The sequence below is a fragment of the Peromyscus californicus genome, unplaced genomic scaffold, assembly GCF_007827085.1.
Source record: "Peromyscus californicus insignis strain IS unplaced genomic scaffold, ASM782708v3 Scaffold_3__1_contigs__length_106647218, whole genome shotgun sequence".
Taxonomy (NCBI): Eukaryota; Metazoa; Chordata; class Mammalia; order Rodentia; family Cricetidae; genus Peromyscus; species Peromyscus californicus.
In genome coordinates this window covers 65,155,475-65,182,034 of record NW_026294551.1, presented here as the reverse complement: position 1 = coordinate 65,182,034, position 26,560 = coordinate 65,155,475, and the positions used below count along the sequence as shown (strand labels likewise).

The 26,560-nt window shown below is 46.6% G+C and overlaps 2 protein-coding genes across 9 annotated transcripts in view; one reads left to right on the top strand and one right to left on the bottom strand.

Annotated features, from left to right (window-relative positions):
* LOC128122197 (fatty acid hydroxylase domain-containing protein 2-like) overlaps positions 1-8,811 on the bottom strand; it is a 34,979-nt gene extending 26,168 nt beyond the window's left edge. For 2 of the 7 annotated variants that reach the window (XM_052757552.1, XM_052757551.1), the window contains exons 1-2: positions 8,124-8,805; positions 7,802-7,884 (exon numbers count right to left, since the gene is read on the bottom strand). Coding sequence is in view for 2 of the 7 variants with exons in the window: in XM_052757556.1 (XP_052613516.1) it covers positions 7,802-7,849 (48 nt within the window). In the remaining 5 variants the exon portion in view is untranslated. Of the gene's footprint in view, positions 1-805; positions 951-7,801; positions 7,885-8,123 lie in introns of those variants that run through there. The other 5 variants (XM_052757555.1, XM_052757554.1, XM_052757556.1 and 2 more) reach the window with 4 other exon arrangements.
* A 207-nt stretch (positions 8,812-9,018) lies between these two features.
* On the top strand, positions 9,019-23,842 carry Cnot8 (CCR4-NOT transcription complex subunit 8). Of its 2 annotated transcripts, XM_052757558.1 has the most exons (8): positions 9,019-9,172; positions 10,850-10,931; positions 15,027-15,229; positions 16,853-17,046; positions 19,029-19,190; positions 19,895-20,039; positions 20,852-20,962; positions 22,668-23,842. In XM_052757558.1, exons 3-8 carry the CDS (start codon positions 15,113-15,115, stop codon positions 22,815-22,817), a joined length of 879 nt encoding a protein of 292 aa, XP_052613518.1. In that variant the 5' UTR covers positions 9,019-9,172; positions 10,850-10,931; positions 15,027-15,112; the 3' UTR covers positions 22,818-23,842. The 2 variants fall into 2 exon arrangements, with proteins under 2 accessions (XP_052613518.1, XP_052613517.1); XM_052757557.1 differs by lacking the exon at positions 10,850-10,931.
* The last annotated feature ends 2,718 nt before the right edge of the window (positions 23,843-26,560 follow it).

Genomic DNA, 26,560 nt, shown 5'->3' with positions numbered 1-26,560 from the left:
GTTGTCAAAGCACCAAACCCAAGCTTGGCATCCAGCCCGCCTTCAGGAAGCACTTGCTGAATAAACAGAGCCCCAAACAAGAAAAGTTGTTTTGTTTTTCTCTCCCAGAGCTTGTGGCTGAGCACGTGGATGCCTTTCCTTCCTGCTGGTGACTTGTGTGGTAAAGGCAAAAGCAGACCCTTTATGCATTTCTTTTATCAAGTTGACTTAATCTCTCTGTCTCAGCCAGTGACATCTGTTTGGAATTACAAGAAAACCTGACAGCAACTCCCCTACAGCAGCATCCTGTCTTGCCTGGCTTAAGCACCTAGAACTCCCCTGCAAAGCACTTCTCCACTGCTCTATCTCTACCCAGTAGCATTGGTGGGAGTCCTTCCTTGAGACCATTGGACGTACTGATGGTCCGAAGCCTGGAGCCACTGCTGTACTGAAGGCACTTGGACCTGGCTCACAGCCCATACACACATCCTCCCAGAGTGTGGCAGCTCGCTGCAGTCCTTCTAGGACGAGGGTTGCCTCCCAACAGTCTTTTCCAGTTTCACTTCCCTCTTGGGAACTGTTCCCTACCAGCTTTAGAAGTAGACCCGGTTCATTAGAACTCCGTCAGTTTTGAGAAAAGCGACATTATTAGGAGACAGAAGGGGCAGACACAGGCAGGTGGTGCTGACTTCATGAGAAACAGGTAGGGGACAGCCCAGGCACACTTCATCTGTGGAGGAGGGGAGAGGGCAGGCTGATGGCAGAGGGGGACTTGGATGTATCCTGGCCTTCCCAAAGAGTCCCCTCCCAACAGTCCCCTGCTCACCTCTGCAGAGGGCTGTTCCCTGTCTCCAAGCCACAGGTCCAGCCTGTAGTGCTTCTGGTTTTTTTTGTGTGTGGCTGCTGCGTAGCTCTGCAGGCTAACCTTATTGTCACCCGGCTCAGCTTGGGTGGGTCGGGAGGCTGGCCCTGGAGATCACATTACATGGCTGCCGACTGGCTCTGGCCAGGCACGTGATGAGAAAAAGTTTAGGTCTGCGTGGGCTGGAAACAGAATGCCTTTCTTTTGGAAGGACACATCTTTTATGACAGAGGACAGCTCAAGGGAACAGGGCACGAGCCCAAACTCTGCTCCCTTCGAACTTTCTTTTTCCCTTTGTCTTCTCCAATTTTAGAAAATGTTAAGGCACGGGAAGACAGGCTGAGAAAAACATGTGGGGAGTAGGCAATTCCACACAGTTAGTCCGAAGGTTCCAGAGCAGAGGACTGACTGGTTCACTTTACCTTCCCCTTCCCTCCCTCCCCACTTCCTCTCCCTTTTAAAAATATATAGAAATATATAGTGCAAGTATTTAATTTGTTTGCTTGTTTCTCTGTGTAACAGTCCTGGCTGTCCTGGATCTCGCTTTGTAGACCAGGGTGGCCTAGAACTCACAGAGATCTGCCTGTCTCTGCCTCCTGAGTGCTGGGATTAAAGGTGAGTGCCACCCACCTTTAATTTCTTCGGAAAACTTACCTATATACCTGTATGTCTACTTGTCTGTATGTGCAGTACTTGACTGCAGGTACCCCAGGAGGCCACAAGAGGGTATCTGATCCCCCCAGAACTGAATTCACAGGCTGTTGTGAGCTGCCCCACGTGGATGCTGGAACTGAATTTGGGTCTTCTACAAGAGAAGCAAGTGCTTATAACCTCTGAGGGTTTTCTCCAGCCTTCTGTAACCCTGGCTGGCCTCAAACTTACAAAGAAGTCAAAACTAGCCTTGAACTCCTGATCCTCTTACCTCAGCTGGCTGAGGATGTTTGAATCACAGGCATGCACTAGAATGTCTGGCTACAAATTGCTTAAAAAGAGACAACTGTTAGAACACACAGCTGCTACTTTATGATAGGGGTCACTCTTTTGTTGTTGTTGACAGAGTTTCTCTGTGTAACTCCCATTGCAGACCAGGCTGGCCTCGAACTCACAGATATCTGCCTGCCTCTGCTGGGATTGAAGGATGTGCCACCACACTTGGCAGGGGTTACTCTTTAAAAGGCCAGGTCCCTCAGCCTGAAGGGATCAAGCCTCCTGTTAGCTCTTTCTGGGAGAGACAGTCTGTGACTTTATAGCTCTCAATATATGATACCTGGTTCTTCCATACTCTGTGTCACATACTCCATGTTGAAGTAATTTCTATGTTCTGAAACTTCTCATCAGTTCCCCAAAACTCATAAAAGTCCGATATTTGCTGGTGTGGAATGTACTATGTAGATCAGGCTGGCCAAAAGCTCACAGAGATGCACCTGCCTCTGCCTCCAAGGTCTAGGATTTAAGGTGTGCACTACAATGCCAGGTTATTTTATTTTTAAAACTCTATGTATGTTTATGCCACAGGACTGCAGTGCCCTGGAGCCCAGAAGTGGGTATCAGATTCCCTGGAGTTGGAGTTAAAAGCAGTTGTGAGCCCCTCCATGTGGGTGCTACGAACCAAATTCTGGTCCTCTGGAAGAGCAGCAAGTGTTCTTAATCACTGAGCCATCTCTCCAGCCCCATTTCCTCAATTTTCTAAGAGTCAGGTCCTCATGTAGCTGGGCTGGGCTTTGACTCATGTATCAATGATGACCTCAAGTTCCTGATTCTCCTAGCCTCCCCCAATAGTGGTGGGATTATAGAAACGTGCCAGAGTTGGTTTCTGCAGAGTTGGGGTGGAACATGGCCTCATGTGTGCTAGGCCTGGACTCTGCAAAGTTCTTCAGAAGCAGAGCACACTCCCCTGCCCTTCATTATACTTTAATAGTGCTTTTAAAAATATTTTGGACTATGTGTATATATGTGCATGTCTGTGGGCATGTACACATGTGGGTACAGGGCCTTCAAAGAGCTGGAGTTACAGGTGGTTGTGAGCTGCCTGACTGGTGTGTTTGGAACTGAACTCAGCAAAAGCAGTAGAAGTTGAGCCATCTCTTCAGCCCTGCTTATTGACTCTTTTGAGACAGGGTCTCAGGGAACACGGAGCGGCCTGGAACTCTATCTGTAGAGGATGATGTTGACCCTGGTCCTCGTGCCTCTTCCTTCCCCAGGGCTGGGATTACACCCTGATTTCTTAACATTTGATTGTGGAGTTTTCCAAATAGTACAGCTGTGTTTGCTGGGTCTCTATGTGACCCCAGCATTCAGGAGAGGGAAGGAGGACTGAGCACTGGAGAGCAGCCAGGGTTACCCAATGAGACTGTCTTACGAAGCTAATGTGTGGATGTGTCGCATTCTATTTGGCCAACGAAAGAGCATGTCTTGATCATATTTTTCTTGGACCAGTTTGTTGTATTAAGTCAGGGCTTAGTAAAACATTCAACACTTGCTTAAAAATGAACTCCATGGTTGGATATAACTTGTTCAGGGTTTTCCTCATCTCTGAGAGACACCAATATACCTTCCTCCATCCTTTAGATGTTTACATAATGAGCCTACTGTGTGCACTGATCAGATATGGCTTCCAGATATGGGTCCTGGCACTGATAGTGTGGTTCAATGGGAAAGGAACCCGCCCACCATGACAGAGGCCCTGAATTCTAGTACCACCTAAACTTAACTCTGGGTCCTTTCCTGATTTCATTATCCACTTCTCCAAGTGTTACCGCCATGGGCAAACTTCCACCATTCACCTACAAAGATTCATAGGGACTTTCTGTTCTCTCTCATCTCTGCTTGTACAGCACCCACCCCTCCCCCAGGATTTTTCTCCATTCTCACCCACTCTTATGCCTCGGATTCTGCGAAATTCGGAAGCCTTTGGGGGTCCCACTGCTACTAGAACACTATAGAATATCACAGTTCAAAGAAAGGTTCTCAGTGCTGCTCATTTGACAGTAAATCAGGAGCTAGAGACACAGCTCAGGGCTGAGAGTCCATACTGTTCTTCCACAGGCCCCAGCACCCATGGCTAGCAGCTCACAACCCTCTGTAACTCTTGCTCCAGGGGATTCAATCTCTGTAGGAACCTGCATTCATAAGGAGACACACACACACACACACACACACACACACACACACACACACACACACACAAATACACGTAATTTTAAAAATCCAAGGTTTTTTCTGTTTTGTTTTGCTTTGAAGATTTGGCTACAGTATCCGAGACTGGGTTTGCTGTGTGCCTTCCTGAGGGCAAGGAAAGTTTCAGAGGTGATGAGAGGCAAGTTCCCCTCTCACAGCCTCTTTCCACTGCCTGTATTTCCATCTGCCCAGCTCTATGTAGGCCAAGGCCAACTTTCTTCTCTGTGCTGTACTCATTTAGCAGTGGGAATGTTTTCACAATGGCTGAAATTCTCAGTCAGTCGCCTGCAAATCCTATCTCAGCTATCACCTTAGGGGAAAAACTAGCTACCCTTTTAGACCAAATTTAGTAGAATTCAAATTATTTCTGTCTTTACATCTGTAGAGATCAAAGTCCTGTCTAAAAAACAAACCAAGCTGGGTGTGGTGGTACACATCTGTAATCCCAGCATGGGGACAGGAGGATCAGGAGTTCACATTTGAAGCTAGCCTGTGCTACGAGAGACCATCTCACAACCTTGTCCCTCACCCCCGAATCTAAATCAGCTCATTCTGCTGAATGGGAACTCCAGGATTTCCCAATGCACTGGAATCCAGTCTCCCAGGTCTGCCTCTTCTTGCTCTGTACCTCTACAGCCTCTCTGTGGCTATCTGGCCTTTTAGTACCTTGCACAAAAAACTCATCTCTTAGCCTCTGCTTGAAATGTGCTTGCCCAGCTTCTCCTTTTTCTTGCCTTTCTGTTTAAATTGTTTAAATGTCACCTTTTCAGGGAGGCCTTCCTACTAGCCTGTGAGACTCCCTGCTTATGCGCCACCCCCCCCCCCATATGTTCTTCTGGGCCATCTCATTGGGCTCTTTCATGCTAGCTATTACAATTTCTCAGAAAAAAAAATATATTTTGAGACAAAGTCTTACATAGCACTGGATGGGGTATATATCAATATGTAGCCAAAGGTGGCCTTGATCCTCCTGCCTCAACCTTCTGGGTGTTAGGGTACAGATGCACCACCACATTAGCTGACATTTATTTTTTTCCCCTTTCTCTCTCTCTCTCTCTCTCTCTCTCTCTCTCTCTCTCTCTCTCTCTCTCTCTCTCTTTCTTTCTTTCTGAGACAGGGTCTCACTTACCATGTAGCTCTGGCTGGCCTAGGACTTGCAATGTTCACCAGGCTGGCTGCAGACTCAGAGATCCTCCTGCCTCTGCCTCCCAAGCGTTGACATTAGAGGTGTGTGCCATACACCGCCATTTCTTACTTGAATGCTTGTTTACTTGTTCATCAGTCTCTGTTTTATTCACCAGTACCAACATGGCTCACAGCAAAGGTTCCATAAGCAAAGGCTCCTGGATGAGCCCTTCATCCTGAGTGCGGAGTCAGAAGCCTCTGGGAGGCAAATCCCTCAATCTGGCTATGCATTCCTGTCTATGAAATCAGATGATGCATAGGTTGGAACACTTTTGAAATTCATTTGGTTATTTTGAGGTAGAGTCTTACTATGTAGCTCAGGCTGGCCATTAACATGTGGCAATTCTTTTGCCTCTGCCTCCTGAGTGCTGAAATTACAGGCCTGCATTACATCTAGGCCAGTTTATTTGAAGTTCAAAGGTCTCTTAAACTTTAAAGGTCTAGTATAAGGAGACTTGAAATGTTACTTTAGTAGATTCTAAGGGAAAGGGGACATCTCATACAGACAAAACAGATTTAATACAGGTTTTCAAGAGTGAACTGGAGGCTGTGGTCATGGCTCAGGGACAGAGTGCTTGTTGGTAAGGCCCTGGGTTCAACCTATCACTACACAGAAACCTGGAGTCATTACACAGAGGGGTTTCTTTTTGTTTGTTTGTTGTTGTTGGATGCTCAAAAACTTAGAATGCAACATGACACATACATAGAGGCAAAAAGGGAGTTTAGTTAAAAAAGCCATTTGGGGAATATGGGAGGTAAAAATTTCTCCCATCTTTGAGGGCACTGACATGAGCTTCAGGTTTAAACAGAGGACTGGGCCTGGGTGAGAGGTCTATGATGAAGCAGACTTGCTGAAGTGTGGCCTGGTTGGTCCTTATCTAGGGGAGCAGTCTTTGTGAAGCAGGTTTGATGGGGTATGGTCTGGTTGGTCTCTGTCTAGGGCAGACACTCCTTCAATTATAAACATGCCTATGTGCAGTTATATAGGAATCTGACCCAAATTAAAACAAAGGAGACAGATGTTAAGTGAAGGCAGGATGCCAGAATTTTAAACTGCTTTTAATTTTTCCAATAAAATTTATTTCTTTGTGTGTGTACACATCATGGATCACGTGTGAAGGTCAGAATATGGGTCCTGGGAATTTGACGCACGTCTCCAGGCCTGGCAGGGTTTTCTCCATTGAGCCATCTGATCTTTAACCTGTTTTTATATTAACTTAAAACAATTACTTATTTTTTGAAATATTTATTTTTTTAAGATTTATTTATTTAGTGTACATTGGGGTTTTTCTTGCATGTGTGTCTGTGTGAGGGTGTCAGATCCCCTGAAACTGGAGTTACAGGCAGTTATGAGTTACCATGTAGGTGCTGGGAATTGAACACAGGTCCTTTGGAAGAGCAGTCAGTGCTCTTAACCACTGAGCCATCTCTTTACCCCCTATTTATTTATTTTTGAGACAATATCTCCTGTATAGCCCTGGCTGGCCTGGAACTCACTAGGTAGACCAGGCTGGCCTAGAACTTTTGGCAATCTTTTGGCCTCTGCTTTCCATGTTCTGGGATTATAGGTGTAAACTACCACTTCTTTTGTTTGTTTGTTTTTTTGAGACAGGGTTTCTCTGCATAGTTCTGGCTGTCCTGGAACTCACTCTGTAGACCAGGCTGGCCTAGAGATCCACCTGCCTTTGCCTCCCGAGTGCTGGGTTTAAAAGCATTCACCACCACCACTCGGCCAACTACTGCTTCCACAACCCACTTTTTAGCTACTTTGTGGCCAAAACCAGTTTCTAAGTACTGGCTCTAATGAAGGGCAAATTAATATAAAGTGACAGACCTTGAGTGACAACTCCAGGGGGCAGAGAGCAAGCCGTAGGCTTATAGCAGGTCGGGTTTTGTAAATGTGGGCACACAAACTGACTTAGTACTAACCTGGAGGTATTTGTCCATACTCAAAATACTTCTAACTCAAATGTATTTTAGATCTTATTTTCTTACACATAGTGTACATTTTTTTTTTAGAAGTGCATACCTTTGTTTAGAACTGGGGATAAGAGGAAGCCAGGTTGGCCATGGAGAGCTATCATTTGCTCTTAAGAAGATCATGTTAGAACCATTGTTTCTCTGTATTTTCAAAACTATGCTTTTCCAGTTGAAGAAATGTGTTTAAACCTCACTTTCTCTGGTTTGCAGTTTGACAATCATTGTTTAGAGTGCAGACACTCTACTCCAACGCCTCCTGAAATACAATCAGTGTTCTGTGAGAAGGTCTAGGTGAAGGGTGTGGGGGGAACCGGATGTTTCCTGTTCAGCTCTTCCAGTGCACACCAGGCCTATTGGTGGCAAGAAAAAACAAAATTCCAAGAATGTCAAAGGCGGCTTCTCACATGACTACCACATGCTAGGTCCACCCTTTCCTGAATCTAATTACAAGTAGGTGAACAGAGCACAGACTCGCACTGAACACGAACTGACTGAGGGAAGGCAGTGTCTAGCTAGCCTAGACAACCCGGCACCTCCGAAGAGGCGGGCTGTGCAGCAATGTCGTCAACATTGTTGCAAAGAGAATCCACGGCGGATACAGTTACTAACCGCTCTCACCTCTTTGTGGTGCCACGGTGGTTGCTCTATCGAGGGTTTCATCCTCATCACAACTTTGAGATCCGTGTCACTATTTTACAGATCTGGAAAGATGAAGCAGAGGCTGGGGTTCAGAAACTGCCCTTGACATTTCCACCCCACAGGCTGGCTGTGGGATTCCACTTCTCTGGAGACTAGCTTTCAGCAACCCCGTTTGAAAGGCCAGCTCTTATTTAGCCAGGAAGTCATTTTGGAATCTCTTCAGGAACAAAAGTTTAAAATGAAAAGGGCAGAGTGACTAGGAGATGGGATGTCCGAAGGGGGACACCTGCTGTACGCTTACCTACAGCCCCTTGGAGAGGGATGGAGGCTGGAGCCGTACTAGGCTCCCCACTTCCTCCCGGGGAAGGGGCGGGGCTCCTGCGAGGCCTTAGTCTTCTTGCCTCTCAGGAGAGCTCGAGGCGACGGTGCATCCCAGCTTGGCCTGGCGGCCAACAGAGCCCTGTCCCCAGCAGGACAGAGGGTGGAAGGCTCCGGTCGTCTTCCCGACTCGTGGCTGCCGGGCGCTCTGCACTCGCTCGCAGCAGCGCTAGGAGCCCACTGCCCAGGCCCGAATGCTGCACTGCATAGGCCATCCGGTTGCCATGGCAATGCTCGGGCCAGGTCCTGGGAGGCCGTGCTCCGCAGCTGACCTCATTCATGACTCGGTTTGGTGGCGCTCCCCAACCCCCAGCTAATGATCACCCAGAAGGGGTTCGGTGGGCGGATGTTCCGTGAATGAGAAATCACACCCCATGTGCCCTGCGCCATCACCTCCAACCAACAGTCGTAATGCGCCCTGACATTAGGGAGGGCGTCTTGATTGGAGACTTTGGTCGGAGGGGCCACGCCCTCGGGGCCAGCTTTACATTCCGTCTTTCCCCGCGGCGCGACTCGGGACACCCCAGAACCCAGCTGGGGTCGTAAAGGATTAGGCACGGACCGGTCTGTGCTGTCTCGCGCCGTCTGAGGTGGCATGTCTGTCACACCTCAGTCTGCGCACGCGTCCTCCAATACCGCCCAGCCCCTCCCCCCTCCTCCTTCTGCGCCGGCGCAGAGAGGCGGGGCGCAGTCACCTGAGCGCGCACTTGGGGCGGAGCGGGGACGGGCGGGCGCGTGCCCGCCTAGAGTGACGCGGGAGAGTAGGCGAGTCGGGAGGGCCGAAGGGTAGAGCGGCGCCGCCCGCTGGTTTGGTGCGCATCGTCGGCCTCTCTGGGCACCGGGGCTCGCGTCTCACTGGCTCGCTGGGTTCCTGGAGCGGATCCGGGGCAAGAGGGAAGAGAGCTCCGGGTCAAGGGCCGCTGCTGCCCGGACTCGGCTGCCAGCCCGCGCTCGGCGGGGCCGCCAGCCAGGGTAAGCGGGCAGGGTTGTTTAGGGTAGGAGCTTGGGGCGGAAGTGCCTCCCTGGCGACCCATCCTACACACGGGAACACTGAGGCGCAGAGGCCACAGTGCTCCGGGTCCCCGGAGTCCGGCTTGGAGGCCTTAATGAGTGGTGGGGGAGGCCGGAGGCCGCCCTGCTCGGATCTTGGGGTGCTGCAGCTTTGCGTGGTAGGGCCACCCTGGGAGAGCCAGCAAGCTGGTTGGGGCGCCGGCAGAGTCCAGGGCTGTGACCTGGAACGCTCCGGAGGGGACCTGTTGCCATTTCTTCTAACGGGCCGCTGCTTCCTCCTGCGCCAGTCTTGCACGGCAAAGTCTTTGTTTAGTCTTCTGAAACAGGGAAGTGAAGCTTATTGTTTCCCAGACGCTCTGGCGAAAACAGAACCAGACGAGCAGGAGACACTCAGCTGAACGTCTGCACTGTTGGCAGGAAGAGCATTTTTCTGGCTTTTTCACTACTTGCTCTTCATAGCTCACCTAGATGCACAGGGACCTCTGCTCCAAAGTTTGGATAATCAAGAGCGGTCTTTGCTCTGCAGCCTGCACTGGGCAGAGAGTGTGTGCGTGTGCGTGTGCCTGTATGTCTGTCTTTCTGTCTTTATGTGAACACCTTTCCCTTTTGCAGTTTCAAATGTAGCTGCTGTGGGGATCAAGTTTTAGTGAGGCAAATATTGCATGGTGTGATCAAAATTTTGATTTAAGGGGTTGGAGAGATCGCTCATCTGTTAAAAGTGCATTCTACTTATGCAGAGGACAGGCTCGGTACCCAGCACCCACATCAAGTGGGTCACAGCTACTTATAACTCTAGCTTCACAGGATCCAGTACTCTCTTCTGGGCCCTGCCAGCGCTGCACTCACATGCACATAACACCTCTTCCACATACCCATAAGGAAAAGGAAAAATAAAATAAAATTTTAAAGAAGAATGTAGACTGGGCTGAAGCGATGGTTCAGCGGTTAAGAGCACTGGCTGCTCCTCTGAAGGATCCAGGTTCGATTCCCAGCACCCACATGGCAGCTCACAGCTGTCTGTAACTCCAGTTTAGGGGATCCATTGCACCAGGCATGCATATGGTGTACATATCTGTGCATGCAGGCAAAATACACATAAATTTTTTTTTTATAAAGAATTCAGACTCAATCTCCAAACCTCCCTAAGGAATTTTGAAGGATACTTTTTTTTTAGAGATTAATTTTTATTAATTTTATTTAAGTATGTCACATGTGTGTTGGTGTCAAAAGTCGGCAGAAAAGGTGTCAACATTCTCTGGAGCTGGAGGTACAAACAGTTGTGAGCCAACCCACATGAGTGCTGGAAAGCAAACTCTGGTTTTCTGGGAGAGCAGCAAGTGTTCTTAACTGCTAAGTCATCACTCCAACTCCCATTCTTCTCCTTTAAGCTATTATATTATTATTATATCTTTTCTGTAAGCTAGATAATAGTATTGTTATATTATTGTATGTTTATATAATAATAATTATTATTATTGTGTGTACACATGTGCCAAGTTGGCCATGTGGAAATCATTATAACTTGGGGGTCAGTTTCTTCCATCAATTGAGTCTGGGGCTCAAACTTGAGTTAGGCGTGGCAGCAAGTGCCTTTACTGCCAAACTGGTTTGTTTTGTTTGTGTTTCTTTTAAAAACAGAGTCTCAGCTGGTTGGTTGTGGTGGCGCACGCCTTTGATCCCAGCACTTGGAGGCAGAGGCAGGTGGATCTCTGAGTTCAAGGTCAGTTTGATCTACAGAGTGAGTTCTAGCACAGCGAGAGCTACATAGAGAGACTTGTCTTGAAAAAAACAAAACAATAAAATGAAATAAAATAAAAACAGGGTCTCCCTCTGTAGCCCTGGCTGACCTCAAATTCCTGGTGACCCTCCCTCAGCCTCCCGAGTGCAGATTGCCATCTTACGTCAGTTTTTCTTTGAGTTATGAAATTCATTATTGTCCTTTTGGTTGTAACTTCAATAACGAGGTTACTTTAGAGGCTGTGTTACACCAATAACTGTACTTGAAAGCGTAGGCTTATTCTGCTCTGAGATATGGGGGAGAGGCTGAAAAAGGGAAGTCTGTGCTGCTTCTTGGGGCCTGAGCTCCCCGGCTGCAAAGTGGAGGCCCTAGGCCTGTGTTGGGTTGCTGTTTTCTCTCTCCCCTGCAGCCATTATGCCCAGGAAGTTCACTTGCTCAGTTAAATGTCTGCTAGATTCCACGCGGATCTGCCTGGTCCCAAGCCAAGACTGGTTTGGAACTCTCTATGCCGTAGCACACAGGTTGGCCTCTGGAGGCACGGGCCGCCACTCTCCTCTTGGTTCTTCTTCAGTTGGAAAGCACTGCCTTTCGGGACGGAGTCTGCTGTTCATATTCCCGCAGATTTGCTAGGGAAAGGTTTGCTGCAGGAATGTCTTGTGGGTCTTTGCCGGTGTCTCTGCTCCTGTGTGCAGGTCCTCCTTTACCAGATAATGTAGAAAGCAGTAGCTTTGAAAGTGGTTGACATCCTGAAACAAATTCCCTCTTAAACAACTTTAGACGGTTTGTTTGTTTGTCTCTTTGTGCCTGTATCCTTTCTGCTTGAATGGGAACATCTCTGAGAAGTTCAGGAGTGACACCCACTTACTTACCTTCTGTAGTTCCTGGTTGTGCCCAGGAAAACAAAGTCCTGGCACCTGTTTCATAGGCATGGAAAGTGACTTCAGGAGCCAAATGAAGTGGCTCATGCCTGTACTGTAGCACTTGGGGGGCAGAGACAGGAGGGTTGTTACAAGTTTAGAGGCCAGTCTGGGGAACTCTGAGCAAACATTTTCTCAGTTGTCAGGAAGTTGAATTTGCTGTACATTCATTGTGAATGTACATCATTCCTGCCCTCTATTAGTTCACTTGCAAGCTTTCATTAATAGAACAAAAACAGGAGAAGAAATGGACTGTGCCTTTAAGAAGTAGCTGCCAAAATGTGTGTGTATGCTGGGAGCTACCACACAGTCACTTAAGTTTTTAATTTCAAGGAAGCATCTGTGAAGTGTAGACTGCCTGGAATGAAAGGTCTTATAAGGAGAAGTAGACAGCATTAAGACCGATCTTCAGCCAGGCGGTGGTGGTGGTGGTGCTCGCCTTTAGTCCCAGCACTCAGGAGGCAAAGACAGGCCTCCTGAGTTCCAGGCCAGCCTGATCTACAGAGCGAGATCCAGGATAGCTAGGGCTGTTACACAGAGAAACCTTGTCTCAAAAACAAAAAACTGAACCCAAACAAAAACAATGATCCTTGCTCTCTTCTGGAGTCTCTGGCACCTATCAGTTCTGAGGTAGAAAACAAGGGTTTCCCTTGTTCTGGTCTTTAGAAACTCTTCAAATTCATTTACTGTTACTGTTATTTTTATTTGCTCTCAAATTCATTTACTGGCTTTTTTTTTTTTGCCCATGTGCACTGGAGCCCACCATTACATATTGTGTTGAGACTCTATACAGTGGGTTTGCATTGAAAGGAAGCTTTTATGGGCTGGAGAGTTGGCTTAGTGGTTAAGGGCACTTCTTATGAAAGTGAAAGACCTGGGTTTGATTCCCAGCAATCACATGGAGACTCACCACCTCCTCGGACACCAAACACACATATGGTGCACAGATGCAGACAAATAAAATAATAAAAATAAATATTAAAAAGTTTTTTTTTTTTTTGGTTTTTTTTTTTTTGGTTTTTTTTTTTTTTTTTTTTTGGTTTTTCGAGACAGGGTTTCTCTGTGTAGCTTTGCGCCTTTCCTGGAACTCACTTGGTAGTCCAGGCTGGCCTCGAACTCACAGAGATCCGCCTGGCTCTGCCTCCCGAGTGCTGGGATTAAAGGCGTGCGCCACCACCGCCCGGCTTAAAAAGTATTTTTAAAAAAGGAAGGTTTTATGCCCTTTTGTACACCCCCACCCCAGGGCTTCCCTATATTACTACACTGGCCTCTAACTTGTGTTTAACTTCCCAAGTTAATGCCAAAGCACCTTCTCATGGGATGTGTGTGTTTTGGTGTCAAGGATCAGTCCTGGAGTTGTTTTGCTAAACATGAGCTCTGTGTTGATTTTCTGTAGTGACTATTTTTCTGAGCTCAGATTATGTTGAATTTGACCCATCTGAGTACTTTCTCCTGTGGTATAGATCATCGACAAGCTCCTGCTTGAATCATTCTTCTTCTTCTTCTTCTTCTTCTTCTTCTTCTTCTTCTTCTTCTTCTTCTTCTTCTTCTTTTTCTTCTTCCTACTATTTTGGTTTTTCGAGACAGGGTTTCTCTGCTTAGTCCTGGCTGTCTTGTTTTTTGTAAGATTTATTATGTATACAGTGTTCTGCCTGCATGTACGCCTGCATGAAGAGGGCACCAGATCTCATTACAGGTGGTTGTAAGCTGCTATGTGGTTGCTGGGAATTGAACTCAAGACCTCTGGAAGAGCAGCCAGTGCTCTTAACCAACTGAGTCATCTCTCCAGTCCTTGAATTATTTTTACTTGCTACACTGATCTCTAACTTGTGTTTAACTTCCCAAGTTAATGCCATTTTTTTTTTAAATTACTTTATGTGTATGATTGTTTTGCCTGCAGATTGTCTGTTTACCATGTGGAGGTTTCTGGTGCCTGTGGAGGCCAGAAGAGGGCATTAGACCATCTGGAACTGTAATTATGGATGGAAGTGAACTACCCTGAGGGTACTAGGAACTGAACCTGGGTCCTTTGCAAGAGCAGTAACTAGTGCTCAACTGCTGAGCCATTTCTCTAGTCCTGCCACCCGGTTCTTATTGTGGAGTTAGTGCTTAGCTTCTTCATTAGCTCTTAAAAGTCGACCTCACAGGGCTGCAGAAAATCTAGGTGTGGTTCCCAGTACGTCACCAACACAATGGTTCACAGCCATCTCTAAATACATTCCCAATGGATTTGATGCCCTCTTCTGGCCTTTGTGCACTGCATGAACATGGTATAAAGACATGCATGTACACACAAAAATAAAACATAGACACTAGTAACTGCCCTCCTTTTTTCCTGAGACAGTGTTTCTGTGTAGCCCTGGCTGTGCTGGAACTCACTATGTAGACCAAGATGGCCTCAAACTCACAGAGAACACCTGCCTCTGCCTCCTGAGTGCTGGATTAAAGTTGTGTGCCACCATACCCCAAATAACTTCCCTTTTAAAATGTCATTGTTACGGGTTCAGGTTAGGCTGGTGGTGGTGCACGCCTTTAATCCCAGCACTCAGGAGGCAGAGCCAGGTGGATCTCTTGTGAGTTCGAGGCCAGCCTGGTCTACATCCTGGTCCAGGACAGGCACCAAAACTACACAGAGAAACCCTGTCTTGAAAAAAGGGAGTTGATATTAGCAAGTAGGGCTTTTCTTTGTATTGAAAGAGAACAACTTGACAAAGGTAATTGTGAACACTCCATAGGTAGTAGAGGCTGCATGTACTGATTGTGTTAATGAAGTTATGGTAAAACTCAGGTTGGTTTGTTTTTTTGAATGTTTCGAGACAGGTTTCTTTGTGTAACAGCCTTGGCTATGCTGGAACTCTTCCGGAGAGCGGGCTGCCTTGAACTCTGCCTCTGCCTCTCAAATGCTGAAATTAAAGGCGAGGGCCACCATTGCCCGTTTCTTGAGACAGGGTCTTGCTATATAGCCCTGGCTGACCTTGAATGGATGCGGTAGGTTGTCCAGGCTGGTCTTAAACTTTCCATCCTTCTGCCTTGGCCTCCTGAATGTTAGGATCGTATATATGGGTCACTGTGTCTGGCTAAAATACAATTTTGATGTTTGTTTAGTTGGCATCGTACACCATAATGTAAACTTACGTGATTTCAAAATCTTTAAATCTAGATTGGATCCAGTGTGGACGATCAAATCGAACAGGAGGCTTGTCCGCTAACATAGTTAACTCACGGTGGCTCCTCAGGTGCTTCAGGATGCCAGCGGCACTTGTGGAAAACAGTCAGGTCATCTGTGAGGTGTGGGCCAGCAACCTTGAAGAAGAGATGAGGAAGATCCGGGAGATTGTCCTCAGCTATAGCTACATCGCCATGGTGAGTAGGTCCTTATCACCAAAGGTTAGACTGACAGAAATCTGCAGTTCTTCTGTGAGTCAAGGGAGCCAGTATCTCTGAGGAGGGCACAGCCTCTATTATGAGTTTTTGTAATGTTCCTCTGTTTGAAAGTCTTTTATGTTTTTATTTTTGTTTATTTTAGGATCTGGATAGGTAGCTCTGGCTAGCCCAGTACTCCCTAGGTAGCCGGCAGGCCTGGAAAGGAACTTATGTTGATCTTCCTGCTGCTGCCTTCTTAGCTGAGATTATCAGTGTGCACCATTGTGCCCATTGCATGTATGGTGCTGGACAAGTGCTCTAGCATCGACCTGCCGCAGCCCCATAGGTGTATCTCTTCACACATGTGCATTTGACCATGTGGTAGTTCATTCGTTCGTTCTTTTTTTGTTTTTTTTGAGACAGGGTTTCTCTGTGTATTTTTAGTGCCTGTCCTGGATCTCGCCCTGTAGATCATGCTGGCCTCAAACTCACAGAGATCCGCCTGTCTCTGCCTCTTGAGTGCTGGAATTAAAGACGTGCGTCATCACCACCCGGCTGGTATTTATTTCCTAATGAAATTTGGAGATATGGTTTCATGTAGCACAGGCTCCTCTTGAACTTGCTGTGTATAAGGAGGATGACTTGACCTCCTGACCTCCTGCCTGCATTTCCCATGTGCTAGGATTACAGGCATCTGCCAGCATGCCTGCCTGTCTTCTGTTTTCAAAATATTCAAACATTTTGTTGCTAGCACTGAAAAGTTAGGAGATGTCAAATTCCAGATCTGGCATTTCCGGTCAAATGGGAAGATCTGGTACTCTGTGGCTCACTCTCCTGCCTGACCTCAGGTAAAGTGAGGCTTGTCTTGGACCAGCCCCTGAGCAAGCAGGTGCTCTGTTCCACTCCAGGCTTGCTACTTGCCACTGTCTTCAAACCCTGCTTTCCCTACTCTGTCCATGAGAAGTGCTAGTCTCACAAGCTCTCCCAACAGACTAAGAGCCTGTAATCCTGACACTTGGGGGGGGATCAGGGGTTTAAGACCAATGATTCAGTCTGGGCTTCATAAGGGGGAAAAGGTTTTATATATACACGGCAATGAGATAGTCACTCAAGAAAAAGAAAGGCTGCGTTTGTCCTTAGTAAAAAGACTGGACCAAGATGAGAGCTCTGAATGGCAGGCCAGCAGCCATGCTGCTCTCAAGTGTAAGTCACACAAAGAAACTAATGTGAAGGAGCAAAGATCCTGTGAGCCACCACATCCAACCTGGCTGTATTTGTATTTACCTCATATTAGAAGCTCCTACCTGGGGTCTGGAGAGATGGCTCAGCAGTTGAAAGCACTTGTTACTCTTCCAGAGGACCCGGGTTCAATTCTCAGCACCTACATGACAGCTCACCACTGTCTCTAACTCCAGTTCCAGGGAGTCCAACACCCTCCCACAGACATATGCAGGCAAGACACCAATGCACATAACCTAGTCCCTGTCCTGTGTCCTGTTGTGTTGTAGACTTTGGGAGCTTATCTTGGGACTTCTATAAACTGAAGAGCAATTTTGCTCATGAGTTGCTAGCTCAGCCCCCACTGTTTGGTGAGACTTAATGGTGAGAGGCTTTTGTTCCTAGGACACAGAGTTTCCGGGTGTTGTGGTACGACCAATTGGTGAATTTCGAAGCTCCATAGATTACCAGTATCAGCTTTTGCGGTGCAATGTTGACCTTCTGAAAATCATCCAGCTGGGCCTCACATTCACAAATGAGAAAGGGGAGTACCCTTCTGGAATCAACACATGGCAGTTCAACTTCAAGTTCAACCTGACGTAAGTGTCTGAGAGACTCTCGGTGTTATTCTTAGATGGCTACGGTTGAGTGGACTGAACTGATTGCTGGAGGTTTTACTAACCAAAGCTTTTTTTTTTTTTTTTTTGAGACAGGGTCTTTATTATGTATCTCTGGCTGTCCTGGAACTTGCTATGTAGACCAGGCTGCCCTTGAACTCATAGAAATCCATAGAAATCTGCCTCCAGAATTCTGGGATTAAAGGTGTGTGCTACTACACACTAATTATATTTTTGCTTCATGAACATACACAGGTGTTAAAACAGAGAGGAGTTTTCCTTTTTTTTTTAAGATAGGATCTTTATGTAGCCCTGGCTGTCTTGGAACTTGCTATGTAGATCAGGCTGGCCTCAGACTCAGAGATCTGTTTGCCTCTGCCTTCATAGTACTGGGACTGTAGGCATACACACCATGTCTGGCAAGCTTAGTTTTCCTTAAAGAACTCTTGCAATTTAGCCTAAAAAGAAAATGTAGGCTGGTGTGTAGCTCCGTGGAATAGCATATTTGAGGCCATGGATTTATTCCCCAGTACCACAGAAGGGAGACAACCCAGTTAAAAATTGGCAAAAGCTAGGCTGTAGTGGTGCACACCTTTAATCCCAGCAGTCAGGAGGCAGATCTCTGTAGGTTCAAGGCCAGCCTGGTCTGTATAATAAGTTCCAGGACAGCCAGGACTATATAATGGAACTTGTCTCAAATTCCCTACCTTAAAATAAAAACAAAACAAAAAACTAGCAAAAGATCTGAGTAGATTGTAGCCGGTCTTTGTTGTCAGACTTTCTTTGGACCGCCAGCCCCCAAATATAATGACACAGAGACTTCTATGAAGGCTTGGTCTTAGTTTAGGCTTGTCCCACTAGCTCTTAAGCCTGACGAGTTTCTGTTACTCTCCATTCTGCAACGTGGCTCTTTACCTTTTCTCCAGTCTGTACATCCGACTCCCTCTGTGTCTTGATGGCTAATCCCTCATGCACCTGAGTTCCTTTCTCTCCCCGGAAATCCTTCCTCTCCTCTCCTGCCTAGTTATTGGCCATTCAGCTCTTTATTAAAAAAATCAGAATAAAACAGTGACACATTTTTACACAGTGTGATCAAATATTCTGCAACAGGAGGTATTTTCTTTTTTAAAAGATTTTTAAATTTTATGTGTGTGAATATTTTGCCTGCATGTATGTCAGTGTATCATGTATACACGCCTGGCGTCCACAGAAGTTAGAAGAGTGCATCAGATCCCCCCGGGACTGGTGTTATAGATAGTTGTGAGCCACCATGTGGGTGCTGAGAACCGAACCTGGGTCCTCTGCATGGGCAGCAAGAATTCTTATATTCTGAGCCTCCTCTCCTGCCCCTCCTTTTTGATTATTTATTTTTAGAATAAACTTGTTTTAGTTCTGTTTCATTTGTTTTGTACAATTCTATTGTAAATAGTACAAGGAAGTAAAAATATGAATGATTAAAAATTAAAAAAACAAGGGCTCGATAGATGGCTTAGTGGTTAAGAGCACCTAGGGCTACTCTTCCAGAGGTCCTGAGTTCAATTCTCAGCCACCACATGGCAGCTGTCTATAATGGGGTCTGAGTGCCCTCTTTTGGTGTGCAGATGTACGTGCAGACAAAACACACATATACATAAAATAAATCTTTTTATTAAAGAGATTAAAAACAAAACCAAAAAAATGGGCCGGAAGGGTGGCTCAGTGGTTAAGGCACTGGCTGCCCTTCCAGAAGACCTGGGCTTGATTCCTAGCACTCAAATGGTGGCTTACAACTCTAACTCATTCAGTTACTTACAAACAGTAAAGTGAGAGGATGTTGATCTTCTGTAATTAGGAAATATGTATCTGTCAGTTTGTGGGGTGTTTCAGGGATGCTGTGTTTCTAAATTATAAGCTGATGGTGATACTTTTTCCTTCTGCTTCTGTCTCATTACGCCCCCAGCTCACACTGACCTCTTGTTTTTCAGAGAGGATATGTACTCCCAGGATTCCATAGACCTCCTTGCAAACTCAGGGCTGCAGTTCCAGAAGCATGAGGAGGAAGGGATCGACACACTGCACTTCGCAGAGCTGCTTATGACATCGGGAGTGGTTCTCTGTGACAATGTCAAGTGGCTTTCATTTCACAGGTCAGTTCCTGGGCACCGTGGCCTCTGTCTCTTCCTTCACAGCTTCCTCCTTTGGACTTTGGGCTGCATTGGAGAGGAGCTGCACTCTTGTTGATTGGAGTCCTGCCGGCTCTTTGGCGGCAGCAGTGTGAAGTTGGAGGTGGTGCTGGTGCTCATGTGTCCAGTGTTTAGGGAGCACTGGAGCACATACACAGGCTTTGCTTCACATATCCTCAGTGCTGTATTCCAGGTGGATGGTGGGTGCTGTGTGCTTGGTTGTTTTCAGCCTGGCGTGGCTTGTCCTTTCTAAAGACTTCCGATGGCAGATATTCTTTCAATACTCTTGGAGGGTTTTTGTCTTTAAAGGTGTGTGTATATGCACGTGTGTGCCTGTGCTGGTGCCCAGGGAGTCCAGAAGAGGATGTTGGACCCTTTGGAGCTTGAGTTACAGGAATTTGTGAGCTCTCTGACTTGGGTGCTGGGATTTGAATCTGATCCTCATGATTGCTCTTTTAGCTGATCCTTCTCTGTGGCCCCTACAGTTGAGTTTTGATGAATCAAATGAACACAAACTCTCCGGTTCTTGTTTGCTTCCCGTGGTAGCTTCCTGAATGTGAAGTTCAGATTAGTCAGGGCCCAGCCTGCCTCAGGAGGCATTTTTAAACCCTGCGGGGTTTCCGGCGGGGCTGAGCTGCTCTCGGACACCTGCTTCGTTCTCCCTGCAGTGGTTACGATTTTGGCTACATGGTAAAGCTGCTGACAGATTCTCGATTGCCAGAAGAAGAACATGAGTTTTTCCACATCCTGAATCTTTTCTTCCCATCCATTTACGATGTGAAATACCTGATGAAGAGCTGCAAAAATCTTAAGGTAACAGACAACATTCTCCTTAGTATTTGTAATAAACAAGCAAACCCCAAGCCCAAGACTTGTCTTGCTTTACTGATCTATTCAGCATGTTTTTTTGAGGTCTGCCAGTCTTCTCTAGAGAGGGTGTTGATTGAGCTGAGTGGGCAGGCCTTCCTCTGTAGCTGTCTTCGTTGGTAGCTTGGGCACCAAAAGGGCCTGATTTCTTGCCTCTTGAGGCTGGCTGCCTTCCTCTTAGGCTGAGAACCTCCGGAAGAAGTTGGTGACATGAAGCTATGTGCAGTATGTCATGACAGTCCCGCACTGGCCTACAGTCTGAGGGTTTTTTTAACTTTTTAAAAGTTCAAGAAGGCTGGATGGTGGTGGCGCACACCTTTAATCCCAGCACTCAGGAGCAGAGACAGGCAGATCTCTGAGTTCGAGGCCAGCCTGGTCTACACAGTGAGTTCTAGGACAGGCTCCAAAGCTACACAGAGAAACCCTTTCCCCCAAAAACATAACAAACCAGAAGTTCAAGGAGTTGGGCCTGTGAGATGGCTGAGTGGGTGAAGGTGCCTGCTGCCAAACCTGATGGACCCGAGTCCGATCTCTGCAACCCGTGTGGTAGGAGAGCACTGACTTGGGAAAGTTGTCTTCTCATCTCTGCGTGCACATAGTGTATTGTTTGGGAAGAACAGAGGGAAAACCTGAGAGATGGCTACTGAGGCCTGTTAGGTGAGAGGCCTGGCCCACTGCTAAATGAACTCTCGAGTAGACTTTCCTCGAGTCCAGGAGAATAGCATTGGTATGTGACATTTCTGTTTTCTGTCCTCTAGGGAGGTCTTCAGGAGGTGGCTGATCAGTTGGATTTGCAGAGGATTGGAAGGCAGCATCAAGCAGGCTCAGACTCCCTGCTGACAGGGATGGCTTTCTTCAGGATGAAAGAGGTAATGCTCCAGTGTGAGGCCTCTGGGTTTTGAGGCAGCTTCTTTCTTTTCTTCTGCTTTCTACAGTAGGAGTGTTGTTTGTTAGTTTACCCCCTTGGGCTAAGGATTGTTTTTCTAATGAAGGTGAATTTCTCTTTCAGTTTACTTACCTACTCTGTCAGTTTTAAAATATGTTTGAAGAGGAAGAATATGATTGAAAATTACAGTGAAAGCTGGGTGGTGGTGGTGCATGCCTTTGATCCCAGCCAGGGCTTGGGAGGCAGAGGCTGGTGGATCTCTTGAGTTGAAGGCCAGCCTGGGCTACAGAGTTGAGTTCCAGGACAGCCAGGGCTACACAGAGAAACCCTACCTCAAGGAAGAAGAGAAAAAGAAAAGAAAAGTTACAATTTTGTTGACATTTTTCTTTCTTTCTTTTTTTTTTATGGTTTCTTTCTTTTAAAGATTTATTTATTTATTTATTTTATGTATACAGCATATGTGACTGCAGGCCAGAAGAGGGCACCAGATCTCATTACAGATGGTTGTGAGCCACCATGTAGTTGCTGGGAATTGAACTCGGGACCTCTGGAAGAGGAGTCAGTACTCTTAACCTCTGAGCCATCTCTCCAGCCTGACATTTTTCTTTTAATTTATTGTTTTTTGTTTTTCTGTGTCTCACTGTGTATCCCTGACTGGCTTTAAATTCTTATATAGAGATCTGCCTCTTGATTGCAGGGGTTAAAGGCTTATGCCTGTCCTTGAACCCTTGCCTCGGGCTCTAAAGTCTGGGATGACAGCTGTGAGCTGTCATAACTAGTTATATTTCTTTTTGCTGCTTTTAAGCACTATTACAAGTTCAGGTGTTGATTTAACTAGTTTTCTGTGGCTTTGACAAAATAGCTGAGGCCATCAACTTCAAAGGACTAGTTTGGTTTACAACTTTTAAGAGATTTTAGCCAATGATTGGCTGGCTCTGTCTGCTCTGGCAAGCCAGAGCATCAGAATGCTAGGGTCTGGCAGGAGGTCTGTTCATCTCTGGTGGCTTGGGAAGAGAGGAAGAGGCTGAGTATAGGGGCTGGCCCTGACAACTTCACTCCCTCCAACTAAGTTTCACCTCCTCAAGGTTTTACCATTTCCTGGTAACCCTTCAAGTTGGTACTGAGCCTTCAACACAAGGACTTCTAGGAATATTTTTGATCAAAATAGTAACAAGTGTATTAGATCAATGGTTGCCAACTGGCGCATTTGGTAATGCCTTGGAGATGTTTCTTGTTATACTTAGCAGAGGTGGTGCTTCTGGCCAGGGCTGTGCTCAACATCTTGTGATTGGACTGGACAGCTCTTGCCCAGTAGTAGTAAGGTTGAGCTGCTGGTGAGTGCTCATTGTCCCTGGTCTCCTCAGTCACTTTCTGCCTCACCTCGGGTGCTAGGATTCCATGTGTGCACCACCTCACCTGGTTTTCGTGACATTTATGAATAAGGAACCATGATGGAATGGAGTTGAAGTGACTTGGGAAACCTGAGTTCTTAGTCACTTCCTTGCCTGGCAGCAGCCCAGGCCTCCCAGCAGTGACAGATCATAGGAATACCAAGTCTGTTTAGGAAGCAGAGCCCGGTGCCTGTGTGGGAGGTGTTTGGTGTCGCTGAGTTAGTGTCAGGGCATGAGAAGCTGGGAGGTGGCATGACTCCTGGCCCCTTTCTCAGCTGCTTCTGTCCTGTTCTGCAGCTATTCTTTGAGGACAGTATTGATGATGCCAAGTACTGTGGGCGCCTCTATGGCCTGGGCACGGGAGTGGCTCAGAAGCAGAATGAGGATGTGGACTCTGCCCAGGAGAAGATGAGCATCCTGGCCATGATCAACAACATGCAGCAGTGACAGCACGTGCATCCTGCCGCCTGGGCCATCGCCCAGCCACTGACCTGCGGCGTCTGCTCCGAGCAGAGACTGGGTTTCTGTTTAAAGATGCCTTTATTTTAGATCCAGAAGAAGGGGTTTGCTCTGAATCTGTAAACAAGTCTTCCTTGTCCTCGTGCCCACGCCCCTCTGCTGCCTCCTGCCACCAGCATCCATGGCTCCGTGGACACCTTTTTAAACCTCCGGGATGTCTGAAACAAACCAGTAAAATGTATCTGACTCTTATGTGTTGTCCTTCTTTTTCTTTTGGCTTTGCTGCTCTGATGAGATTCAGATGAGCCGAGGCTGCCAGGGAACATGGTGTATGTTCTTGGGAAGTAGGTCTGCAGCAGCAGCAGGCTCTGCCGGCCGTCAGTGCTTCTCCAGACGGCAGTCCTGACTTAAATTGATTCCATGACTGCCGTGCTGAAATCTGGAGAGTTCTGCCGCTCTTGTGGTTAGCGAGCACCTGAGCCTCACCTCAAGTCACCTTTTCAGATGAACTGCCTGAGACTAGGTCATGCTCCAGGTCCATTTTGTCCTCAGGGTGATCTCAATCAGCTGTGTTCTTAGCTTCCATTTTCCCTGCTTGTATTTAGAAACGTGAGATGGCCAGGTGTTAGAGCTGAGCTCTGGAGTGTTGAGTCTTAGAAAAGTCACAGGAGTACTTGTGAGCAGGGCAGCAAGGGAGTTCACCTCAGACCTCCTGGAATCATCCCCACAGCTGTGCTCAGAAGCCTATTGTTTTTTAAGGTTAGGCATTTAGGAAGCACACTGGTTTTTTTTTTAATGACTACAGAAAGTACAATTTTGAGAAAGCAGAAACTTCTTGGGAAGTCGGAGACAGATGGCAGCAGCTTGGAGTGGTCTTACATTTTAAAAGCTTGTGGGGAACTGAATTTGAAATGATTACAAAATGTCAAGTATTAAAGCTGGTATTTAAGATGCTTGTAAATATTATTTATGTTTTTAATTTTGTAAAATAAAGATTGCTTTTTAACCACTGGCATGAGGTGTGGTCTTTGTTAGCTAGGAACTGGTATCTGTGACAGGATTGGCTTACCTCAGAACCAATCAGCCTTGGAAGGAAGGTCTCATTGAGGAGCACAAGCTCACACCCTGCTGGCAGTTGGGTCTGATTAGGACAGCAGAGTAGCTTTAATTGTATTCTCCCTGGCTACTCATATGTAGTGGGTTAGGCTCAGTGGAATTCTGACACATTGAACTTCAGACTTCCTAATTTAGTTTTTTTCCAGTCTTTTCTGTTGGCACAAAAAAGTAAGGCTGTCAGTCAAGTATTGGGATCCTTCTAGAAAGCACTGCTAGAGGGTCCTTCTAGTCAGGGTCTTAAGAGTGTTACATAGGCTGGCCCAGACCTCCAAGCCATCCCCCTGAGAGGCAAGGAGTGTAGATTTGCACCACTGTACCCACCAGATCTACAACTCTGGCTGGCAGGTGCACTCAAGATCTGTGGTGAAGGGAGCAAAGTGACTCTCAGGAAGGTGCCCTGGAACATTTAAAGAATTGAGCTTTTCTCAGAGGACAGGCCCAAAGTGCCGAGATGAGAAGTGGGACTGTCCACGCATTACATAGAGGAAGGGCACAGTCACGTGAGCACACAGGGCTGTGCAAAGGGTGGGTGTCCTCTGACGGAAATGGTGCCAGGGAGGGATGAAGAGAACAGCTTTTGGTGACCAGAGTTCAGCCCTATGTGCTGCTGACCTTGGATTCCACTGTTCCGTTTGCAAGGTTGAGCAACCTTAAGCCTCTTGTCAGCCAATGCTGGCATGTGAGTCCTGTGTTTCCAAATTACCAATGAGTATCTTAGTTTACTAGTTTATTCAGCCAATGAGCTTTCATTAAGTACCCTTTATCCACTCACTCTAGGAGATGTTGGGGTGAACAATAGAGGACACTGTCTCCCTCACTACAGGTAGAAGCCTACCTGTTACCAGACAGTAAATGATTTACACAAATACAACCTCAACTGTATAAGGTCACTGAGATTAAGGTTTAGGGAAAGGGAATTTTAGGAAAAAAATTTTAAAGCTGAGGTTAAGGGGTGAGTAACTCAGGCAAGATGGCAGCAGCTGAGCCAGATTTGATGCAGGGTGAGATGCTGAGAGGTAGGAAGTGAAGGTGCAGAAAGGGAGGGGATGGGCATAGGGAACAGGGAAAGCAGATCCAGTAAGAGGTGGAAGAGGGCCCAGTGGTGGCGCACACCTTTAGTCCCAGCACATGGGAGGCAGAGGCAGGCGGATCTCGGACTATGAGACCAGCCTGATCTACAGAGTAAGTTCCAGGACAACCAGGGCTACACAGAGAACCCAGTCTTGAAAAAACAAAATACAACCTCCACCCCCTTAAAAAAGAAAAAAGAAAAAAAAAAAAAAAAGACGGGAGAAGGTGCTGAGGAATATTATTTGAAGATGAGTTACATCTGTTTATGCTGTGGAACATTTGTTTGAATGATACAAAGATGTGTTATATTCTTTTATGTTGCATTTGTTTCATTCTGTGAAGCTGTTACTTTGCTTGTCTAAAACACCTGATTGGTCTGATAAAGAGCTGATTTGGCCAATAGCGAGGCAGGAGAAAGGACAGACAAGGCTGGCAGGAAGAGAGAATAAACAGGAGCAATCTGGGGAGAGAGATGGAGGCACAAGAAAGAGAGGAAGACTCCAGGGGCCAGCCATGCAGCTATACAGCCAGACATGGAATAAGAATGGAAAAGATGCCGGGCGGTGGTGGCGCACGCCTTTAATCCCAGCACTCGGGAGGCAGAGGCAGGCGGATCTCTGTGAGTTCGAGGCCAGCCTGGTCTACAGCGCGAGATCCAGGAAAGGCGCAAAGCTACACAGAGAAACCCTGTCTCGAAAAACCAAAAAAAAAAAAAAAAAAAAAAAAAAAAAAAAAAAAAAAAGAATGGAAAAGATATACAGGATAATTTGAGAAGCTGGCAAGAAACAAGCCAAGCTAAGGCCAGGCATTTATAAGAAAGAATAAGCATCTGTGTGTGATTATTTGGGAGCTGGGTGGCGGGCCCCCAAAGAGCAAAGAGCCAAAAGAGAAAAGGAGTTAAAAAAAAAAACAAACCAAAAAACCAACAGAAGGTAACTGGATGAGTCTAGACCAAATTACTTTAGATAAACACTGCCCCCTCCCCCCCAAAAAAAGGTTGCTTAGTAATACATGCTTTCTGCTAGAACCTTGAGTGAACACCTTTGCTTCTCTGGCTCTGTGGTTCTCATAACTAGGGATACAGAAATAATATTCAAGTGATAGCAAGTTGATAACATCATACATTATTTAAAAGAGCAGTTTAAGAGGAAAACAGCTGTCATTTTAATTTTCTATTGGGTAGTTCTATTTTAGGTTTCTTTTTGAATGTGTACATCTATGTACTATGTGCATGCCTGATGACTGTGGAGGCCAGAAAAGAGTGTTGGAGCCCCTGGAATGAAAGTAATAGATGTTTGTAAGCCACCATGTGGGGCTGAGATTGAACCCAGGTCCTGTGGAAAAGCAGCCAGTGCTCTTAAGCCATCGCTCTAGCCCACTGGATTATCATTACTATTTTTGAGACAAGGTCTTGCTTCATAGCCCAGGCTAGCCTTGAATTCAAATTCCTCCTGCCTCTGGTCTTTCCCAGTAGTAAGTGGCATGCACAGTGTGCAGGGTTGCTCCCAACGAGCACTGGTTTCAGTGAATCACAAGGGTGAGAC